Raw genomic sequence first — 18,596 nt, 5'->3', positions numbered from 1 at the left:
TCATGCTGGAGGTGAACCTTCCCACTTTCTGCCGCAAATCGACAAAATCTGCAAAAGTTGGCATAATTGCCATGTCGGTAATTCCGCCTGTGGTAATCCAACCAAAAATGCCCCATAGAGTCCAATGGACTCTAAGAAAATGGTGATTAACTCCGCCACCACCACTAAGTGGTGATAATGGTAATTCCATTGGGTGGTATTTTGGTGGATTTACCACCAGATTACCGCTCAACTCATAATGCGGTCCTGTGGTGCGTTATCAGGTTTTTATTGGTGCTTAAAGACGATTGTTGTTTTGGATGCTTCCTTGCTGGCTCACACCCCACCTGAAGAGTGTGGTCTGCCCTCCACCCAAGCTACCTTGGAGAGGCGGAGGAGGCTTACCATTCATTCATGGTGTGCCCCTTTCACCTTTAGGATTGAGTTACTGCTGGTTTGGTTGACAGTGTGGGATTTTAGAAACCCCTGCTGCTCCCTGTTCTCTTGCAGCGCAGTGGTAATTTCGCTACACTCGCACAGCTAGATAGGTCAGCTGCAAGCTGCAGCACGGAGACACTAGCTTTGAGACACTGTTCTCATGCAGTGCGTATTTGAAGATGCATTTAAATTGCCTACACTGTACATTTCAAATGAAAACAAACCGTAACAAGTTAAATCACATCTCCGGGGCTTTGGTCTGTCTTTCGATCCATGCATTCCAAGTGCCTTAGAACAGCTGCGCCAGGTGAAAAGGGTCTCGTAGATTCATGAAGTAAAACTATGTATTTTGGTTGCCTAATGACACATCGAGGTCCTTTTGACGCACACAAGTCGTTTCACTGTGCAGGTATTATTATAGCCACGCTTTTCTTGATTTCCATCAATTACTTCTCATTGAGATAATCTGACGTCACAGAAGAACATGTAAAACACGGGTGCCACACATTGTGTATAGGCGCTATATAAATAAACATATCATATCATAAAGGAAGAAATGAACACTGGCTGCATTTTGCAGCCTGTTTTGCTTTCTGGGTTTTTATTTGTCTTTTACGCGCTAGAATGAAAATGACAGTTTGCCCGGACCGTGTTACCAGGGCCGGCGCTAGCAGCACGTGCAGCTGCACTCGGCCTCGCGCTCGTGGGGCCCCACGCAGAGGCTGGCCCTGAGACTGTGTCCGCTGCGTGTAATTGGGCGTGTCGACGTTTCAGCCAAGCCCCTTGCACGCGGCCAGAGAGCTCCTGCAACAGGTGGCTGTTGTTCCTTTGTTCTAGCCATATTCTCACTGCAGTCTTATTTTGCATATGTTCAGGCCTTAGGCCTTGATGGGATCTTTCCATTTGAAAGACCCCTCACAGGCTCGCCGATAGGGGTCCGATGTGTCAAGTGCCCAAACGATACAAAAGAAGAGAAAGCTTCCTTTTAAACGTCAGTCAAGATATCTATGACTGACATGCAAAAAAGGCATAGTTTTGTATGTATAGACCAATGTTCTTAACGCAATGCACCATAGCAAACTGGAGGTTTGTCACACATGTAATCTATACCAAGTGACATTACCACTCAACGTCTTTTCTGATTCTAAAACGGATTAAAGTACAGTGGTGTGGAAATAAACAAGATTTCAGGCTTGCATTATTTTATATTCTGAGACATCCAGTTTCCCATTCTGCAAGTGTATACTAAACGTAAAACAATATTTTGGCTGAAGTGTAAATATTTGGATCTGGTGGAGTTTGAAGGTATGTGTTCAACTGCGTAAACTATAGAGTGGTTTAAAATCCAAGGTACACCGTTAAGCCAAAATGTGTGATCCTGGGCAATTGATGTCCTCTCTTTTAGTAAAGAGGACTGGCCTCATTAGAGCCAACATGCATTTTCTTCCCCTTTTGCTGACACTCACCAAGTGGCCTGGGCTGTTAAGAGTACTGCACCACAGGAGAATGAGTGAAACTCTTTCCTATGTCCTGTTATGTTATGGAGTCTTTTTATAGCACACAATCTACCATTTTCACGGTTTCTTGGAGTTCCAGGACATGCCGCAGGCGGAGTATGGGACTTATTTAGGATTTGGACAAGGTTGCTTTGTTGCAATGCTTATGTGTACCTATCTCCAAAGATGGGGTGCTCGTGGTGTGTACGTTTTTATGTTTTGTGAATCAGCTGATGCAGTGGTAAATGAGCGCTTCATGTTGGTAATGTAAATTGGTGTCTGCCGAAGTGGCATTTAAGGAGTGTGGAGAGTTCTGTTGTTGTATTTGTGGTTGGCTGGCATAGTTGCCAACATGATCCATTCCAATCTGTAGGTGTTTATACAGTCCTGATTTTTGTGCTGCATTCTGGGACTTGTAGTCTGAGCTTTAAAATGTGTAAATCGGAACTAAAAGTCTCAGGGCCCGATTCATGGAAAAGTGCACATTAATCCTGCAAAGGCCACGTCCCGGGAACGACACTGGGCAAGCCTGCGTGCAGAATAAAAAATGTGTGCCCCGCGAATTCATGACATTTTCTGCACAAAGCAACCATATACGCAAGTCACGGCCTGAACGCCCCTGTCACGCCCCCACGCAAAGCAAAAAGAGCCAGAACAGCTATCTTTGCGTGTTCCCCCGGGCGTGAACACATACGCCCTTCAAATAGTGTGTGTGTGTGTGCGTGTCCCTCGCAGGCAGGCCTGCATCTCATGGACCCTGCATGGGGTCCCCATAATTGGTACAGGCACCCCGACGACATGCATACTATTTTTCGTAACTCGGGTAAACTCGTAAAATCTGCATGCAAACCTTGTAAATCATCCTGCACCACACTACACTGTGTACGTGCACCCCGAAGTCCGATTGGATCCCCAGCTGCATGCACGCACCCCTAAATCCGACATGCAGACACACCTCCGCACTGTGATTCCTATGCGCAAGTGTCTGCACGCCTGCCTTCGGGTGGCAGAGAGATCGAGGGATTGACCTGGGCATTTCGCAGGCAACTGTTGCGCAGTCACATCCATGAATACGCTTTGTCGTGCGCACCCGTCCCTCGCAAAGCCCACTTTTTCCCTTGTTCTTCCTCATTTTCTGAGTTCTGCCTCCAACTCTGCCCTCTGCGCATGCCTCGCCCACGCTGTGGTGGTGTCTCACGCAAGGCCGTGCCCACTCACCGAGACTTGCCAAGCCTGTGCGGAATCCACGCAAGTCACGGAAGAGTCCCGCGCATTCGGTTCCATGAATCGCCGAACAGGGATTTGTGCGCGGATTGGCACGCAAATCCCCGATTTTACATGCAAATATTTCGATGAATCGGCCTCCCAGAATGCAAAAAAATAAAACAGAACTGGATAAGCACCTGCAGATTGGAATGAATCATGTTGGCAACTATGGGATAGTGTGCTATTCAGGGAAATCAAGGCTAGGCAAGTGTCTTCAGGTAGGGTTCATTCCATTGTGCAACGTTTGTTGTTTCGGAAGGGACTTGTTTAAAGAGATGTTTTCAGGTGGTTAATATTACCATATCTGGGGACAAGATTTTTCACTTTGGATACATCACAGTGGGTCACATTTATCTGACTGCGTCAATGTAAAACAGCCTTTCTCCAGTTTTTATGCCTTGTTATGCCATAATAAGTAATGTGAGGCTATGTGTTGCTAAATCAGGTGACACTGTGCACAGGGTTTCTGGTCAGTTTCACAGAGCCTCTATTATGACTGCCCACTGACTCCTCAAAGACACTCGCAGCTGTAACACTGCATACCTACCAATTTGCTGCACTCCTGTTGGGAGATGCTAATCTGGTCCTAAATTTAACTGTGCCTTCTGGTACTTGTAGTCCTAGAGTTATAACAGGGAAATCTGAGAATAGAAGTCCCAGAATACTAAATTAAAACCAGGACTGAACTAGCATCTCCCGAATGGAATGGGGCACGTGAGCATGTATGGCACTGCTAAGTACAGTCTTACATGGGATTATGGTACAATGCAGATGGACTTGCACCGTCATCTATCAGGTGACCCAGCCAACCGCATCCCAAGCACCAGAGAAGCAACTCACAAGGGAGCCATTGACCGGAGAGCTGACGAACCAGATGAGCCGAGGACCAGAAGACCGTGACCGGCCAAGGACCAGAACGGTGACTGGCCACAGTAGAGCGACTTACCTGCGGGTCAACAACCAGAGCCCGTCTCCCCAGTGTCCCTGCCCATCTCCACTGATTTTTACCTGTCCCTTCGCCCTGTGTCACCTCCCTTCTCACACCTTTCCCCATGTCACAGCCTCTCTCTCCCCACGCCTGTCACCAGCCTCTTCTTCCGCTGTCAGCTGCTCCTTCTCCCCATACTACTGCCTTCTCCCCCTTGTCAGCAGCTTTTCCCCGACCTATATCATGAGCACTTCTCCCTCATGTCTTCTCAGCAGAGGGGTGTTTGTATGTTGTGACATATTGGATAGAGAACCATTTACAAAACAGGGTCAAATGATCTCCTCCCTCCCTGGATATGGTGCCATATTCTGTTCTCACCCTCAAAATGATTACCCTGGGAAACCTGATTGGCCGTGCAGTTTTGTCCCCCTTGTGTGTTTTCAAAAGGAGCATTGATCATTTCTATATCACACACACAAAACAGAATTGCGTTTTGCTGTGTACATTCTAGGGTTGGTGCAACACATCTCTGCGTGAATGGGCGATTTTTGTGATGAATCTTCGATGCAAATGTTAACTATTTAAGGCAATGGTTCTCATATTACAGTGATGTGAAGATTACAAGGTGGAGTTGCAACGGTGGGATTAAGCCCTGTTAACCTCAAACTGAACCCCAATTCCTGCTCATATGTATTACCCACTGAGCTATTTCACCCTTTTTTTACTTATTGCCATGTGGCCGGAAAATGTTGAAATGTATGTAATTGGCTGCAGAAAGCTCTGGTTGGGATTCATAAAGTCTGTGTTGAGTAACAGGCAAAGGTGAAGTGACCTACATTTTGTAACAATGGGCCCACACCATATACGATCCAGTAAAATGAAAGGTGTCAAACGTGTTGCACCGTAGTCTGTAGCAGTGAGTGAGCCATGCAGCTTAATATGTGATTTGCAACTGTTCTGTAGTATAGCAAATGTGCGGGGCACACGGTAAAATTCGAATTAATTTATTTTTCCCTTTTCGTTATTTGATTTTGCTTACTTTCTCTTCTTGGTTTTAATAATTGATACATATATTGTATTATGTTGATGTATGTATTACTTTTTGTAGGGATGCATGTTTTTATGGAACGGTTTACATTTTCCGAAATAAATAAATACATGCAAAGGTTGGGAAAATGTCGAATCTACAAATTACCATCAAAACGGTGTGTGTCTAGGTGTGTGTGTATTGAGGTTAAGGGGCAGTTGGACGATAAGATAAGAAATTACCTTTTTACTCAGTGTGTCATAAATCAATATACATTCAGCAATGATAGCCATTGGGTGAATGTGCCTACTGCTGAGATCTGTGTTTAAACAACTGGCCACGGGATACAATCCCTTCAAGTTTCATCCTTCCGAGGTCAGGTTGGCGTGATGTCACTTCCTGTGATGTCACATGCAAATTAAGGGACCCTGCATTTAACTCACCGCACTTGCCCCATAATTCCCAGGGCCGGGCCTGCGCGTTACGAATGCGAACTAAGCAGCCGCGTTCAAACAAGCTCTTAAGAAAAGATGCAAAGCGTTGGCCTCTTTACAGCAACGTGGGTATGAATTGCGCTGAACGCACGTCCTGGTCACTGGTGGTAGTATGAAGGATCACATTACCTAAGGTAAATTAACGTCCAGAGGCCAAATTCATTTTGCTGGTTTAACACCAATCGTTTAGTAATGACTGGTGGTAATTGTATTACTAATACTAATACTAGTTATAGAATGGACTACCGCCCAACAGTGGTTGATATTGCCACTGAAAATATGCCTAAGCCCGACCTGGTTTCAAAAAAGATAAAACCTCTAATTATGTGCGGCAGGGTGAAAAAATGTGTTTTGCGTAGTCTGGACATGCTCAAGAAAAGGTGGGACAGCGGTTGGCGCTGCAGGGCCTACATGCGCCATAGGGAAATATGCTGTCACCGTCGTAATTCTTTACCACAGGCGGTCATTTTCTACTGGCCCAGTGCTTATGTAGCTGCTGCAAAAGCTGGAGGGCGTGTTCTGCAGCCTGTGATTTTAGGTAGCGCGGCCCGCAGCGTCTTTGTTACCGCTGAAATGTCCAGCCAGTGGACTGAGGGTTCAGCTCAGCATTATTATGTAATTCGACTAACCTGTAACTTATTGTCGACAAACCTGTCTTTCCTATGTATACTATTTGTATGTTTCTGTAACTCCTGCATAAGCTCAAGCGCCCAGTTACGTCAGGGTTATGTGTGCTCAATAAATAATAAAATAAACTAAGCAGAGCAATCATTTGCCGCTCTCTGGTTTCTTAACTGGTGAAGGGCGCCCTGTGAATGTCGTTATTGCCAAGTGAAGCGTGTACTGAAGGCAGCATGGCCGCCTGCGTGTCGCACTCCCCATTAATGTGCACTGTGATCTTTCTGTGTACTCCCTAGGCATGAATGCAGCCGTGCGAGCGGTGGTGAGAGTGGGAATCTACACCGGCGCCAAGGTCTACTTTGTGCACGAGGTCTGTATGCCTGCATGCCGAAATAACATCCTATGCAGGATTTTTGCCATTGTTATTCTCCCTTTTCCTATGAATGATTGATTATCTGTACAACCAGCTTGTGTTTTTTTGTGTGCATAGTTTACCACCTGCTGCAGCAATTCTCTTTTCAGGGACCCGTTACTAGGCTTCATTCAGTGCTCGTTCAGTCTCATCCATCTTTGTTTACATTTTTGACTTTAAAGGAGAGATGCCGCAGAAAGGAATCGCCAGGACCAGTGGGCCCCAGTTCCGTTAATGGAAAGCCAATGGCTCATTCTTGCATTCGGTTTGAATGTAAACCTGTTGCCAGAGCCAACATCCACCTCACAATATCATTACCCCAAAACGGAGCTCATGCAGACCGAGGCCTGAGAAAAGGGAGTGACTAATTTTAATCAACTAAAGTAACAAAAAGCCGACGTCGGGGGCTGCGCTCCCTCGGTCCAGCTCAAACAGTCGGAATACATTTGTTAAATATTTGTGTAGTTTTCATTAGTTTTTCATAATAAATAATTACAACGTTAAAATATTTCTTTTGAGAACCAACACATTTTTTTCAAAAAAAACGTCTTGCTGGCCACTGCCAGTGTACCAGTGGGTTTCGGGCTGCATAGTCCTTCATCAGGGCAAATTGAGACAACTGCTGCAGTACTCCTCTGCTCACTGACCATCCCACGCTCCTGCAATATTAATCAACAGTCTTCCCTTATTCGTCATTCCCAACCGTGACATATTCTTTCTAAAGTATAAACCGTTGCCCTTTTCCTCGAAGCCCATGTATCCATGGCTTCCTAGACACATGCAGTAGTCCTCTCCTAGGCTCTTCTGACAGATTAGACCTTTCCTCAGTGAATCGCAGCCAGAGCAATGGTTGCTGCCACACTCAATTATGCCAAGGCGCTTGAATGTATAATTCAGAGACTTCAATCGATACAAACTTGTGCAGTCAAGATAGTTTGTAACTCACATTTTGGGGCCCATACTGTCGGTCTGAAAAAAACAAATCCCTAACCATTCGTCTTGCCCCCCCCCCTGGGTAAGCATGCTCTGGTCTCAGACAATCTTTGACAATCCCCTAGGGGTTATGGATCACTATACCCCCCTTGCTGCATTCGTATCTCAGGCCCTATGTGCACTGTGTTACTCCTATCTTAATACTGGTAACAAAATAACAAATGACATAAGACACAACACAAAGAAACAAACAATCGATTAAATTTAGAACAATGGGATACATTTATTTATGATCACACAGCTAAGCATAACAATGCAATTAATCCTAATGCTATTTCTAATTTGCACCTTTTATACTTCTGGTGCAAAGCAAATCTATCATGCAATATTTATAAGCCTTACATGTTTCTAATGCATGTGTTTCTAATGCAGTCTAAAATACAAGCCTATTGTGCAAGCATCAAACATCCAACAATCCACTCACTATCTAAACAATCCCTGTCTGGTTTCCCCTTCTCCCCTTATGTGAGTGTCTGTTCTGAACAATCAGTCAGTCTAGGTCGAACCCATACTTCCCATTTGTGTTTCCAGCTCTGTCCTTGCCATCTCTGCACGACTCTGCAATCAGCCAGTCAGTGGCAGGCCTCAATTCTGGAAACTGCCAACTGCCAAGCCATTGATCTCATCAAAGCCAAGCTCTCTCTCTCTCTCTCATAAAAGCCAAGCTCTCTCTCTGCCTCATCAGGTTCTGCTGCACCAAGCTTGCACCATCTCCAACCAACAGCCAACAACCTCAGCAACTCTCTCAAACTCCTTTAGCAACCAAATTATCTTCAACTCTCGATCTCCACTCTCTCTGTCTGCTCTCCCACTCGGTTATACTCTTCAAATAACGCAAACATCTCTATGGTTAATCACATTCTATAAGCTAAGAATGTCTCTCCCTTCGTGTCAGCGTTTAACAATGCCTGCCAGTCTGCTTGCGTGTTCCTTTCGTGTCCTGTCACTGCGTGTGCTGTCAGCGTGACATTTGGACCTCATCTTCTTTCATGGCCATTCTGTGTGCGGTGAAAACGCCATCTAATTCTCTATATTTCTGCATTACTCTACTGTAGGCTCTGTTGGCATCACGAAATGCTCTCTGTCCAGTCTTTCACTCATGCAAAAGCACTCCCTCCCACCTTCGTGTTGTCTCCGCGAAGCTCAGAGCTCAAGCTGATTAGGCTCCTTTCTTGGACAAGGGTGACGTCTTATCTTTCAGTGTTCCATAACAATCTTCGCGCTGAGTCCAGTGCGAACAATCTTCTGTCTCATAGGCCTCGTGTTAAATGCTTCCTAGCGTTTACAATTTCTCTCGCAATGCAAACACTACATAATGCAAACTCATTCTAAGTACATACTCAACCTACATACATGTGTGTCAAACATATCTCTACATATATAACTACAAAGCATACATGCGTCATACTAAATGGCTCTTCATGTCATTTAAAATATGCTGTGTGTGTCATTTCCAGGCCTAATTTATTCGATCTGCTCTCCTGCAAACAATAAGTTTCTCTCAGCCTAAGCGCTACTTCTAATGCAAACATAAATGCATAGCATATCATGGTGCAAATATACTGTGTCTCTAAAGCACTACATGGCACTTCAAAATATGGTGCAAGTGTCATTCTATTGCAAATGGCAAAGTGTCTAGCATGTTTCTCTCCTAATGGCAAGCACTATAAGTCATAACATATCATTCTAAAAGCATCTCTTTCTGGCATTCCATAACTAAGCAAACCCTTCATATAACAGGGCCTATTTCTCTCTTCAAATGCATAACATGTCAATCTATAAGCAAATTGCAAATGCATATAAAGGTGGCAATCTAATAATGTGGATAGTGTCTACTTCAGCAATGTACTAATCAGAACTCGACAGAATGCAATAATGGATAGCAATAATGGAATGATTCCATAGCAAAGAGTAATGATTGGGTAATGGTGATTCTAATGATTCTCTAACAGTGAGTCTAATAATGGGTAATGGTTCTCTACAGAGAGTACTGATTCTAATAATGGGTCTTATGATTCTTCTAATGATAACAATCCAGGCATCTCATTTTATTCAATAATACCACCCCGATTCGTCAAAAATTGCATTGGCTTCCTGTCGAACCTAGGATTACATTGAAGGTGGCTACCCTACGCCATAAATATCTTAACAAGATGGCTTTCCAGTACTTGGTGAACAGAACTAATGTCTGTAGGCCACTTTGAATGCTTCGATCACCCTAACTGACCCTTGGAGCTCTACCTAGATTTCATCTGAAATCCTCAGATGGCAAGTGCTTCGGTCTCCAGGGGGCCTTGGTCTGGAATTCGCTTCCGGAATCTCTGCGATCAGAACGTGACCTACCATGTTTTAAGAGGCAACTTCACAATGTGCTTTCTTGCTCTATTGTTCCCCAGAACAAGGCAGAGTTGATCAAGGCTGTTCATTACATTGAGTGTCTACCGCTGTTATGCCCCTCTGCTGTAGCACTATATAAATGGCATGAATATAACATAAACACCCATATTGTGCCACAATATAGCAGTCTATAGTGTCTACTATAGATCATGTCTTCTCCCCCACAGCCACACAGCTACAACAGCTTCATTCACCCAAGGAACCTATACCTTATGATACCGGTGCATATATGGCACTTGCCCAGACCTGCAACCACTGTGTGCCTTGTGTTCTATATAAAAGCAAACATACAAATAAATATACTTTTCTGTCACCTACTGTACAATTTAGCAGGTGGATCAACCACCCAAGTACATGGCTTCCCGTCTATTAAGTAAATCACAAAAGCTATCTGCCGATCCTGCAAGCCTTATTTCCTTATTTCGGAGACGACTCCTGCACTTGCATACTTCGATGACCTACCACTCTTCGCAGCACCATAACATCATGCCTGTTCTGCGTAGTCTGTGTTTCTTGTATCAAATCAAAATCTCTGCACAATAATGTGCTGCTTCTTTGCAGTTATTGATGGTTGCTAACTTCAATCTTTAGCTGATGCAGAACAAACTCCTAATATCTTGTTTTTGTTACTTTAATTACAGTGCTGCAGAGTATTGAATTTTATATATTTTTAAACGTATTGCAATGTTATGTATTATGAATATATATATATTTCCTCGCTTCTCAAGCACCCTCTTGTGCACCGTCTGCTGGCCCTGGCTGCACATTGCAGCACCAAAACACAGGATATCCTGTCCTTTTCCCTCTGCCACCCCCCTCCTGCACCAACATCTATTGGGCCCCCTCAGCCACCCCTCCACTCTCCCTCTTCTTTCCTCCCTCTGCACTGTGACACCGGATGAGGTCTCTAGACATGTCCGTCTATGACAGCCTCTTCAAAACATGTGGACCTCTACCCCTCCAAAACCTCCAAGGACAATATTGACACTCTCGCCCCAGCCTTGGCCGACCTCTGCAACCTCTCTTTCACCATAGGAGTTTCCCCTCTCCTCTTAAGCACTCTCTTGTGCACCCTTTGCCCAAAGAAACCTCAGCCGACCGGTCTATTCCAGCAAACTATCGCCCAATCATCATCACCCTTTTAATAGTCAGCTTCTCCAGGAGTTTTACCATCACTCAACTTACCCTCCACACTGAATCTCTTGGTTGTCTCCATGACTGTCAGTCTGGCTTTAGAGCATCCAGAGGCACGGAAACTGCTCTTCTGAACACCCTTGAAGACCTGCTCTCAAATCTTTACTCTAACTCTCCCTCTGTCCTCATTCTTCTCAACCTCCTTCTGCTTTTGATACAGTAAACCACAACATCTTGATCACACGTCTCCGTGATACCCTGGGCATCATAGATCAAGCCCTGGTGTGACTCGCCTGCTTTCTCTCTGACCGGCCCTCCCAGGTGGAACTTGGGTCCTTTCTCTCCTCTATCACTCTCTCTACTTGTGGTGTCCCCCAGGGATCTAACCTATACCCTGGATTTTCAATATCTACATGCCCCCCTTGGCCCAGAGGATCTCTACCTTTACCTCTAACTTTGTGTTATGCGGATGACATGCAGCTCTCTTTCAGGCTACCCTCGGCCTCCTCCTCCTCGCTCCTCCTCCCTGACTGTATCCGCAATTCACTCTTGGTTTGCTGCTAACAATCTCTGCCTGAATGTCAGTATGACAGAGATTGTACTCTTTGGAACCCCTGTTCCCGCTTTCCGTCTCTCACACTGGCCTGCCTCCCTTGGCCCTGTGTCCTCACCTACCAATGAGGCAAAAAATCTAGGGGTCATCTTTGACTCCACTCTCTCCTTCTCTTCTCACATCTCAGACATCTCCAAAAAGTCCCACTAACAACTGCACCTCCTCAGATATATTATAGCTTTTCTCCCTTTCCCCCAAAGGCTCACCACCTAAAAAAAAAAGGTACCAACAGATATGTTTGATAAATGGCTGTGCATGTCTTTAGAATATTAATATTCTTTTTGGGTTATCCCATTTATTGCAGGGCTATCAAGGACTGGTTGATGGAGGTGACAATATCAGGGTGGCCACATGGGAGAGTGTATCAATGATGCTCCAACTGGTAAGCCATGTAAAAGAATTCAGTATCGTATCACGGATGAGAATATATTGGCCTACACTGGTAGTACTGTCCTGTCCTCCTTAAACTGATGTTCTCAGGACATCAGTAGTTTAGTCGGTAAAAGGTTGTATGTTATCGCTTTTAAATGAACGAAGCATGAAACAATTTTACAATATCTAAATAAAAGCTGCATAATAATGTTAAATATGTAACAGAATGTATGTTGTATCTAGCTGTATGCTAGGAATCCGAAATGGATGATAGTATAATAAAACACGGACTTATAAAGTTTGTCCAATAGCCAGTAAAACCCAAAATTCTATGGGTTGAATATTCTTCTCTCTGCCACCAAACCATGGATCTCAATTCTCCATATTTACCACGGCCATTCTCACTGACCGGACAGTCTCAAGGATATGAGAAATGATATATCCTCCAATGCCTTTGGCCGAACTCTCCAGCTCGATTATAGCCAGTACCTCAGAATGATTCCTCTGGATGTGTTGGGGCTCAGACACTCTTTATTAAACCCCCTAGAAAATTATAGAAACTGTTACACAAAAGGGGACCATCGGTGTAATACTCTGATGCGTGATAACTATATTTGCACTTTTAGGATGAATAGGTTTGGCAATGTCATCTGGTGGATTCTGAGTAAAGATGGAGAGTGTGTTGTGGGTGCTATAGGGTCATGATCGTGTGGGGTGCCCCGTGAGTCTCTCCAACTCTGAGGTGTCGGGGCGCAGAATAGATTTTTTGGCTTAATATTTTTTCATCTTTTCTTTACAGTGGACAGATCCTTGATCTGCTTAGATAGTGCGATGGAAGTATCCTAATTGACCTTTTACAATTGACGTTTTGTCCTTTTTGACCTACAAATTGATGTTCTTTTTTACCTTCGATACATTTGCCCTTCGATTACCACATACCTTTTTACTTTCCTTCCTCTGCATCTTACCTTCCTTTTCGTCTTTTCTTGATAATGTCCTCTTTTCCTCTGTCAATGATTGGAAGAAAACAACATCCATGAATTTATATTCTAGAACATTTTATTGGTGTCTCTAAAATTCAAGTAAGATATAACCATTCAACAATGTTTATCAAACTAATTTATTTTAACCTCTAATGTCCATATGTACTGGATTATATTTCGTTCACAACTCTGCTGCAATGTCATAAATGTAACATTGAAAGTAATTTAATTTCAAGAGTTCACCACTACAATGTAATGAAGCTAACTACAAATGCCATGCTGGTTAAATAGTCCGACATACAGAAGGAAGTACATTTTTCTGAAATTTTTCATTTTTTTTAACATTTTGCACCCCTTTAAGGCTTCTTTTTTGCATGTTCATGCCACTCAATGTCTGAATTATTGTGTTCTTGTGCATCCCCCTGCTCTGTTTGTAACACGCTGAGGAATTTTCATAATGTGGGTTTTGCATGTCCCATTGCCACATTTATACCATTACACCACCTTTTCATTGTTTTTGTTTTGGGTGACTCATTTAATATGGCATCGAAACAATTCCAGTAGTCTAATTTGATTTTTGGTACTTTGCGTCCAAAATAGGTCTGTGCCCCCAGCCATGTTTCGTCATAGTAATTAAGGAAGTCAACCAGTTCCGTTTCATGTCTTTTATAGTGTGCGTCATTTACTAATGTCGAGTATCCTGTGCTCTTTCGGTAAGAACGCAAGAGCACCAAGTTTGCGCCCATGGTGCTGAAATTCACTGTCGGAGCAATATTCTTTTTGTAATATATGCTTTTGTAAATTGCGCCACAGTGCCTGGTTGTAGTGAAAATAGCAACCTTTTGCAATGTCATTTGGGAAAACGTGTGATTGCTTTTATTGCAGTCATTTCGTAGTCCATGCTACATGTTTTGTTTGTTTCATATGGCTCTGTTAAACCTTCCTTAATCTTTTCAAAAACCACACTGTACACATTTTGACTCCTGGCGCTCATCAGTATATAAATTAGTGGAAAAAAATCTGTATTTATCTCACCATGCACACTATTTAGTTGTTTAAATGGCTTTGGGCACGTTTTAAAAGTTCTGTCTAACATCCAATATTTGGATAATCCTAATCTTGTTAAATGATGTGCAGTTGCAAAAATAATATACCTGTTCATACACTTTGACAGTGGAAATGATGAGAAGTTTTTCCCTTGCAGTGTCTTTTTAAGGTTGTCTGGGATATCAATGTCACTGACTTTTTTCCGTGACCTTGGAAGCTTATTTACTAAATTTCGTTGGTACAGACCCTGTTTTTTTAAAAACAATTTTCTACATGGCATTGCGCCATCCAAATGCAGAGGTAGTTATATTTGTTTCACTAGTTGTCTGCTATTACCTGCTACACTTTTTGCCTTTTTTTTCAATTCATAGTTTTTATTTCACTTCAATTTTAGTCACATTCGGTTCATAATTATGATTCTTAGTATGTTCTATGTATTCTCCTTTTGTACATACTCTTCCTCTACACTTTCCTTTCTTGTAATCTACACACTTCCACCACCTTTTGTCATTGTGAAATCTCTCCAGATTATATATGTATCCATTGTATTTCAGTAGTTTTTTTCCTCTTGCAGATATTACATACTCTGCCTTTTCTATTTTTTAATAATACAACTGACCCTAATAAACGACATACGAAAAACACATTAGTTCATAATTTTGTCTTTTTTTCCTTTTCATTTATATCAAAGCAAGCAAAATAACTCACCTGAAAAATAATATCCTTTCGATTTAAAATCAGTACATTTAACATGTGTCTTTCTTTTGCGATTTCTCACGATTCAGGTTCGAAATCTACTTAATTTCACTCTATCCCTCTTCCTTCAATCCTGTCAGAGGTTGTTTTGCGCGTACTGCCGCTGCACGTTTACTTTCTAGTCACACGCCACTGTTTACACATTACAAGGTTTCAGTTACCTGGCATTCAAAATTCCTATTTCACCGTCCCAAACCTCGCGAGAGCACGATCAGGAAACATTCTAGCCCTCGAATGCTTCACAGGTAAGTTCTTTCTTTTTACAAAAATTGTATTTGTTTTACATTATCAATAATGCGCCTTCTACATGTATAATAGACCGTGTGCACTGATGAAATGTCGATCGGACGGGGAGATTATTTTGCGCATTCACATTTTTATTATGTAATGCGCTTTTCACACAGTAACGAGCATTTTCATGTATATTAATAAAACGTGCACTAACTTAATGTCGATAGGACGAGAAGAATACAACGCGCATTCACAGTTTCATCATTTAACGCGCATCCAACGAACTGTAGATTTCACATACAGATTGCCTGCTAGCTGTTCACTCGCAAACAATTGCAATACGATCGATTCGTATACATCCAGTGCGACTGCTGGGGGGGATTCTGAATTGTATTACAAGGTGATCTCTGCACTGGAGTGGGAGAGGTGGAGCAACTGTAATGAGCTTTTTGTTGAAGAATATGCCATCACTGTATGTTCAGCTGTCTGGCTTGTTCTCAATAGTTGCTTGAGGTGTAAGGCCTCAAGGTTTGCTCTGATAGTGATCTGGCTACTGTTTTGGATTTCCTGTCCTGTGATCAGTTATAATCTCCCAATATGCTCAGATAGTCTTGGTCTGCAGAAAGGTTTGTCACTGTGTCAGGGAAATTGTCAGTGATCGTTGATTGTGGGAAGAGAGTTGGTATATACTTGGGCATACTTGTCTGTTAGGTCTCAGTGATAAGTAGCAGGTGGTCTTGCTGACCACAATGATAGATAGATGTTGGAACTGTGTTTAACCTTCTGTAGAGGGCGGGGAGATTGATTAGACAGATGCTTTGGTGTTTGTGTTCATTCCGATTGGGTCATTACATGGGTTGTTCTAAAGGGTGGGGTGACCCATGTTGGTGTAGCTTGGTCTGATAATATGTTGTGTTCAGTCCAGAGTCCACTTAGGAGTTTCCTTGCTCTTTCCGTGTGGATGTGCCGCCAATGCTAGAGGGATTTTGGTGAGAACATGATGCTGCCTTAAGGAGGTGTAGGAGTTTATTCTTGGGATTGTGTTTATGATCTTGACTCTGGTATCTGAAGGAGGAACTGTGCAAGTGAGGTCCAGGTATGGTGACATAAGCAGTGTTGGCAGGTGATGGGCTGGGCTGTGGTTGTATGGAGTTCATGTGACATAATGTGGAGACACCCAGGTCTATTTAGACTTATACACTCTGGGCCTGCAATTGGAAAATTGATTAAAGTGTGTATCCCTTTTTTATTCAGTGATAATCCATGTTCTGCAGTGATGGGTGTGGGGGCAGTGTGTACTCTACTCCGTATGGTTAAGCTGGCTGGTGAGGTATTGTGTGAGGTACAGCAGAGGAAGTCTCGGTGTGTTGAGTTGGTCTGACTAAGAGGTCCATACAGATCGATTTGTTGGGGTCTCGTAGTTGCTTCTGAGCTTTTCTACCACTCTGGTTCTGCCGACCTTTCAATTCTACTGTTTGGGTGGAGGCTGGCTGGATGAGTGAGTAGTAATAGTTTGCAGTGTTTTGGCCTGGATGATGTGTTGGTCCTGTTGATCTATATGGAGGTTTCCTGAGGTTGGTGATTGTAGTCGAGTAACATGAGGGTTCCAGATGCTGATAGGCCTCTGGTATTGTGTCATAACCAGTGGTTGGTCATTGTTGAAATGGAGGTATGGGCTGTCTCAAGCAACTGGAACATGTCGGGTAAATTGTCCACTTCAGGTACCACGATATAGTCAGACAGGTTGTTGCCAAGGCCCAGCTTCTAAATTAATAAGGGTGAGGTCTTTAACTCAACTTCTTGAAACAGTCCTGAGGGGCCATGTTAAGTTAGTGGAGACACATGCAATGTTTTATGCATTATAGAATAATGTGAGAGTATGGTTAGGTGAAAGAACAGTGTTGCAGTTAACCCACCACAAATCAGCAAGGTGCTAATACCACAAGGTGCAAATGTTATTGTTAGGGACATTTTTCACTTTCCCTGCATTCATTTTTATGGACCCTCAGCATATGTGTATGGACTTAGAATTCTGGCTGCCTTTTGGGAGAGTGAGGTCCTATTAGCCTCACTCAACTGATCAGCTCACAATTTTTTCGGGTCATTTGTCAGTCCCTACGGCTGCCAGTGCAGGGAGAGTTGGTCTCCCATTTACTTTTTCTCTTTATTTTACATTGCAATACAATCCACCTTGAGGTCAGCGTTACAGAGGCGCTTTGCATCCTGTTTTCTTTTTACCTTTCTACTGTGTAACATTTGTATTACTTCTGTAATGTCCATAGTACAGGCTAATGGGAGTGAGCTGTTCTTTAACTTGATTCCGTTGCTGTACCGTGCATAGGTCTTTTTAACACAATATTGCCTTTTTGAATACCATGTACTCTAAATGGCAGTTCTGCATCGTATAAGTCGTGCCCTTTGTTCTATCTTGAATTTTGGCCATCTTCCTGTCCTCAAAGGACTCCTAAATAAGATCATGTACTTTAGTGGGATCCAGTGTTGTATTTTTCGCCACTGCTTTGCGTATATCTAAAACAGGCTAAAACTGAGGTTAGGACTGTCTGGTCCCAATCCACATTCCAGCCAGGAGATATCTGTGACTGGGCAGATGTTGGGCAACTGACTGTCCTAAACTGGTCAGCCTCTCCTTAATAGAATGTATCACATCCTTCCCGCTGGTGGGCTTGGGCAGCCCCCAGCTGGATTTACGATAGCAGGGGAGAGTCTGAAGGTATTCTGAATGTTGCCCACTGGAATCAAGAGACCAAAGAGAAAAGGCAGTGTAGAGGAGAGCCAAAGGTCTGCTGTGGGGTAACAGGCATTGCCAAAGCCATCCACTGATGAACCTCTGGATTTTGGTCTGTGACAAGGAAAGACCTTCAGTGGATGCCTTCTTTTCCTAGACTGGTGGGGCTAATTGTGCACTGCATGGCTATTCTGCCATCTGAGGATTTTGGAAGCTGCACTGGAGCATTCCAGAGGATGATCAGACACCGAAGGTACATCACCACTGCACTGGACACCCTCTGGCCTGGAGGCATGACAATTCACAGATCACTTCATCGTGGGGACAGAAACCTGGTCACCTACAGCAGATGTTCTCCACCACAAAGCGGGCCAAGCCTGTAGCCTAAGTTCTACTACCTGCAAGATCTGAGACTGTTGATCCTGACTGGGACCACCCCCCTAACTCACCATGCATGCAGAGTCCTGGGGGGAGGGTCATCCCTCATTGCGGGAGTTGAAGTGGCCAACTTCCATCATCTTCTGTCCCATCCAGTTGATGGATTCCTGCATTTGTACCCTTTTCAGGAGATCAGAACCACTGCTAGCCCAACCCAAACTTGACAATGAAAACAACCTCTGGATCCATGATACTTGGACCACCTGCACCAGGACCAAAGGTATG

General features: G+C 43.6%; 1 protein-coding gene across 2 annotated transcripts in view; it reads left to right on the top strand.

Annotated features, from left to right (window-relative positions):
* The window catches only part of LOC138582299 (ATP-dependent 6-phosphofructokinase, muscle type), a 903,222-nt gene that overhangs the window by 141,378 nt on the left and 743,248 nt on the right, over positions 1-18,596 (top strand). For both annotated transcript variants that reach the window (XM_069653451.1, XM_069653452.1), the window contains 2 exons: positions 6,546-6,619; positions 12,103-12,180. In XM_069653451.1, the coding sequence (XP_069509552.1) occupies positions 6,546-6,619; positions 12,103-12,180 (152 nt within the window). The remainder of the gene's footprint in view (positions 1-6,545; positions 6,620-12,102; positions 12,181-18,596) is intronic.

The sequence above is a fragment of the Ambystoma mexicanum genome, chromosome 3q (assembly GCF_040938575.1).
Source record: "Ambystoma mexicanum isolate Mex_15411 chromosome 3q, UKY_AmexF1_1, whole genome shotgun sequence".
Classification (NCBI taxonomy): domain Eukaryota; kingdom Metazoa; phylum Chordata; class Amphibia; order Caudata; family Ambystomatidae; genus Ambystoma; species Ambystoma mexicanum.
The sequence above is the reverse complement of the archived record's forward strand: the minus strand, read 5'-3'. Positions and strand labels throughout refer to the sequence as shown.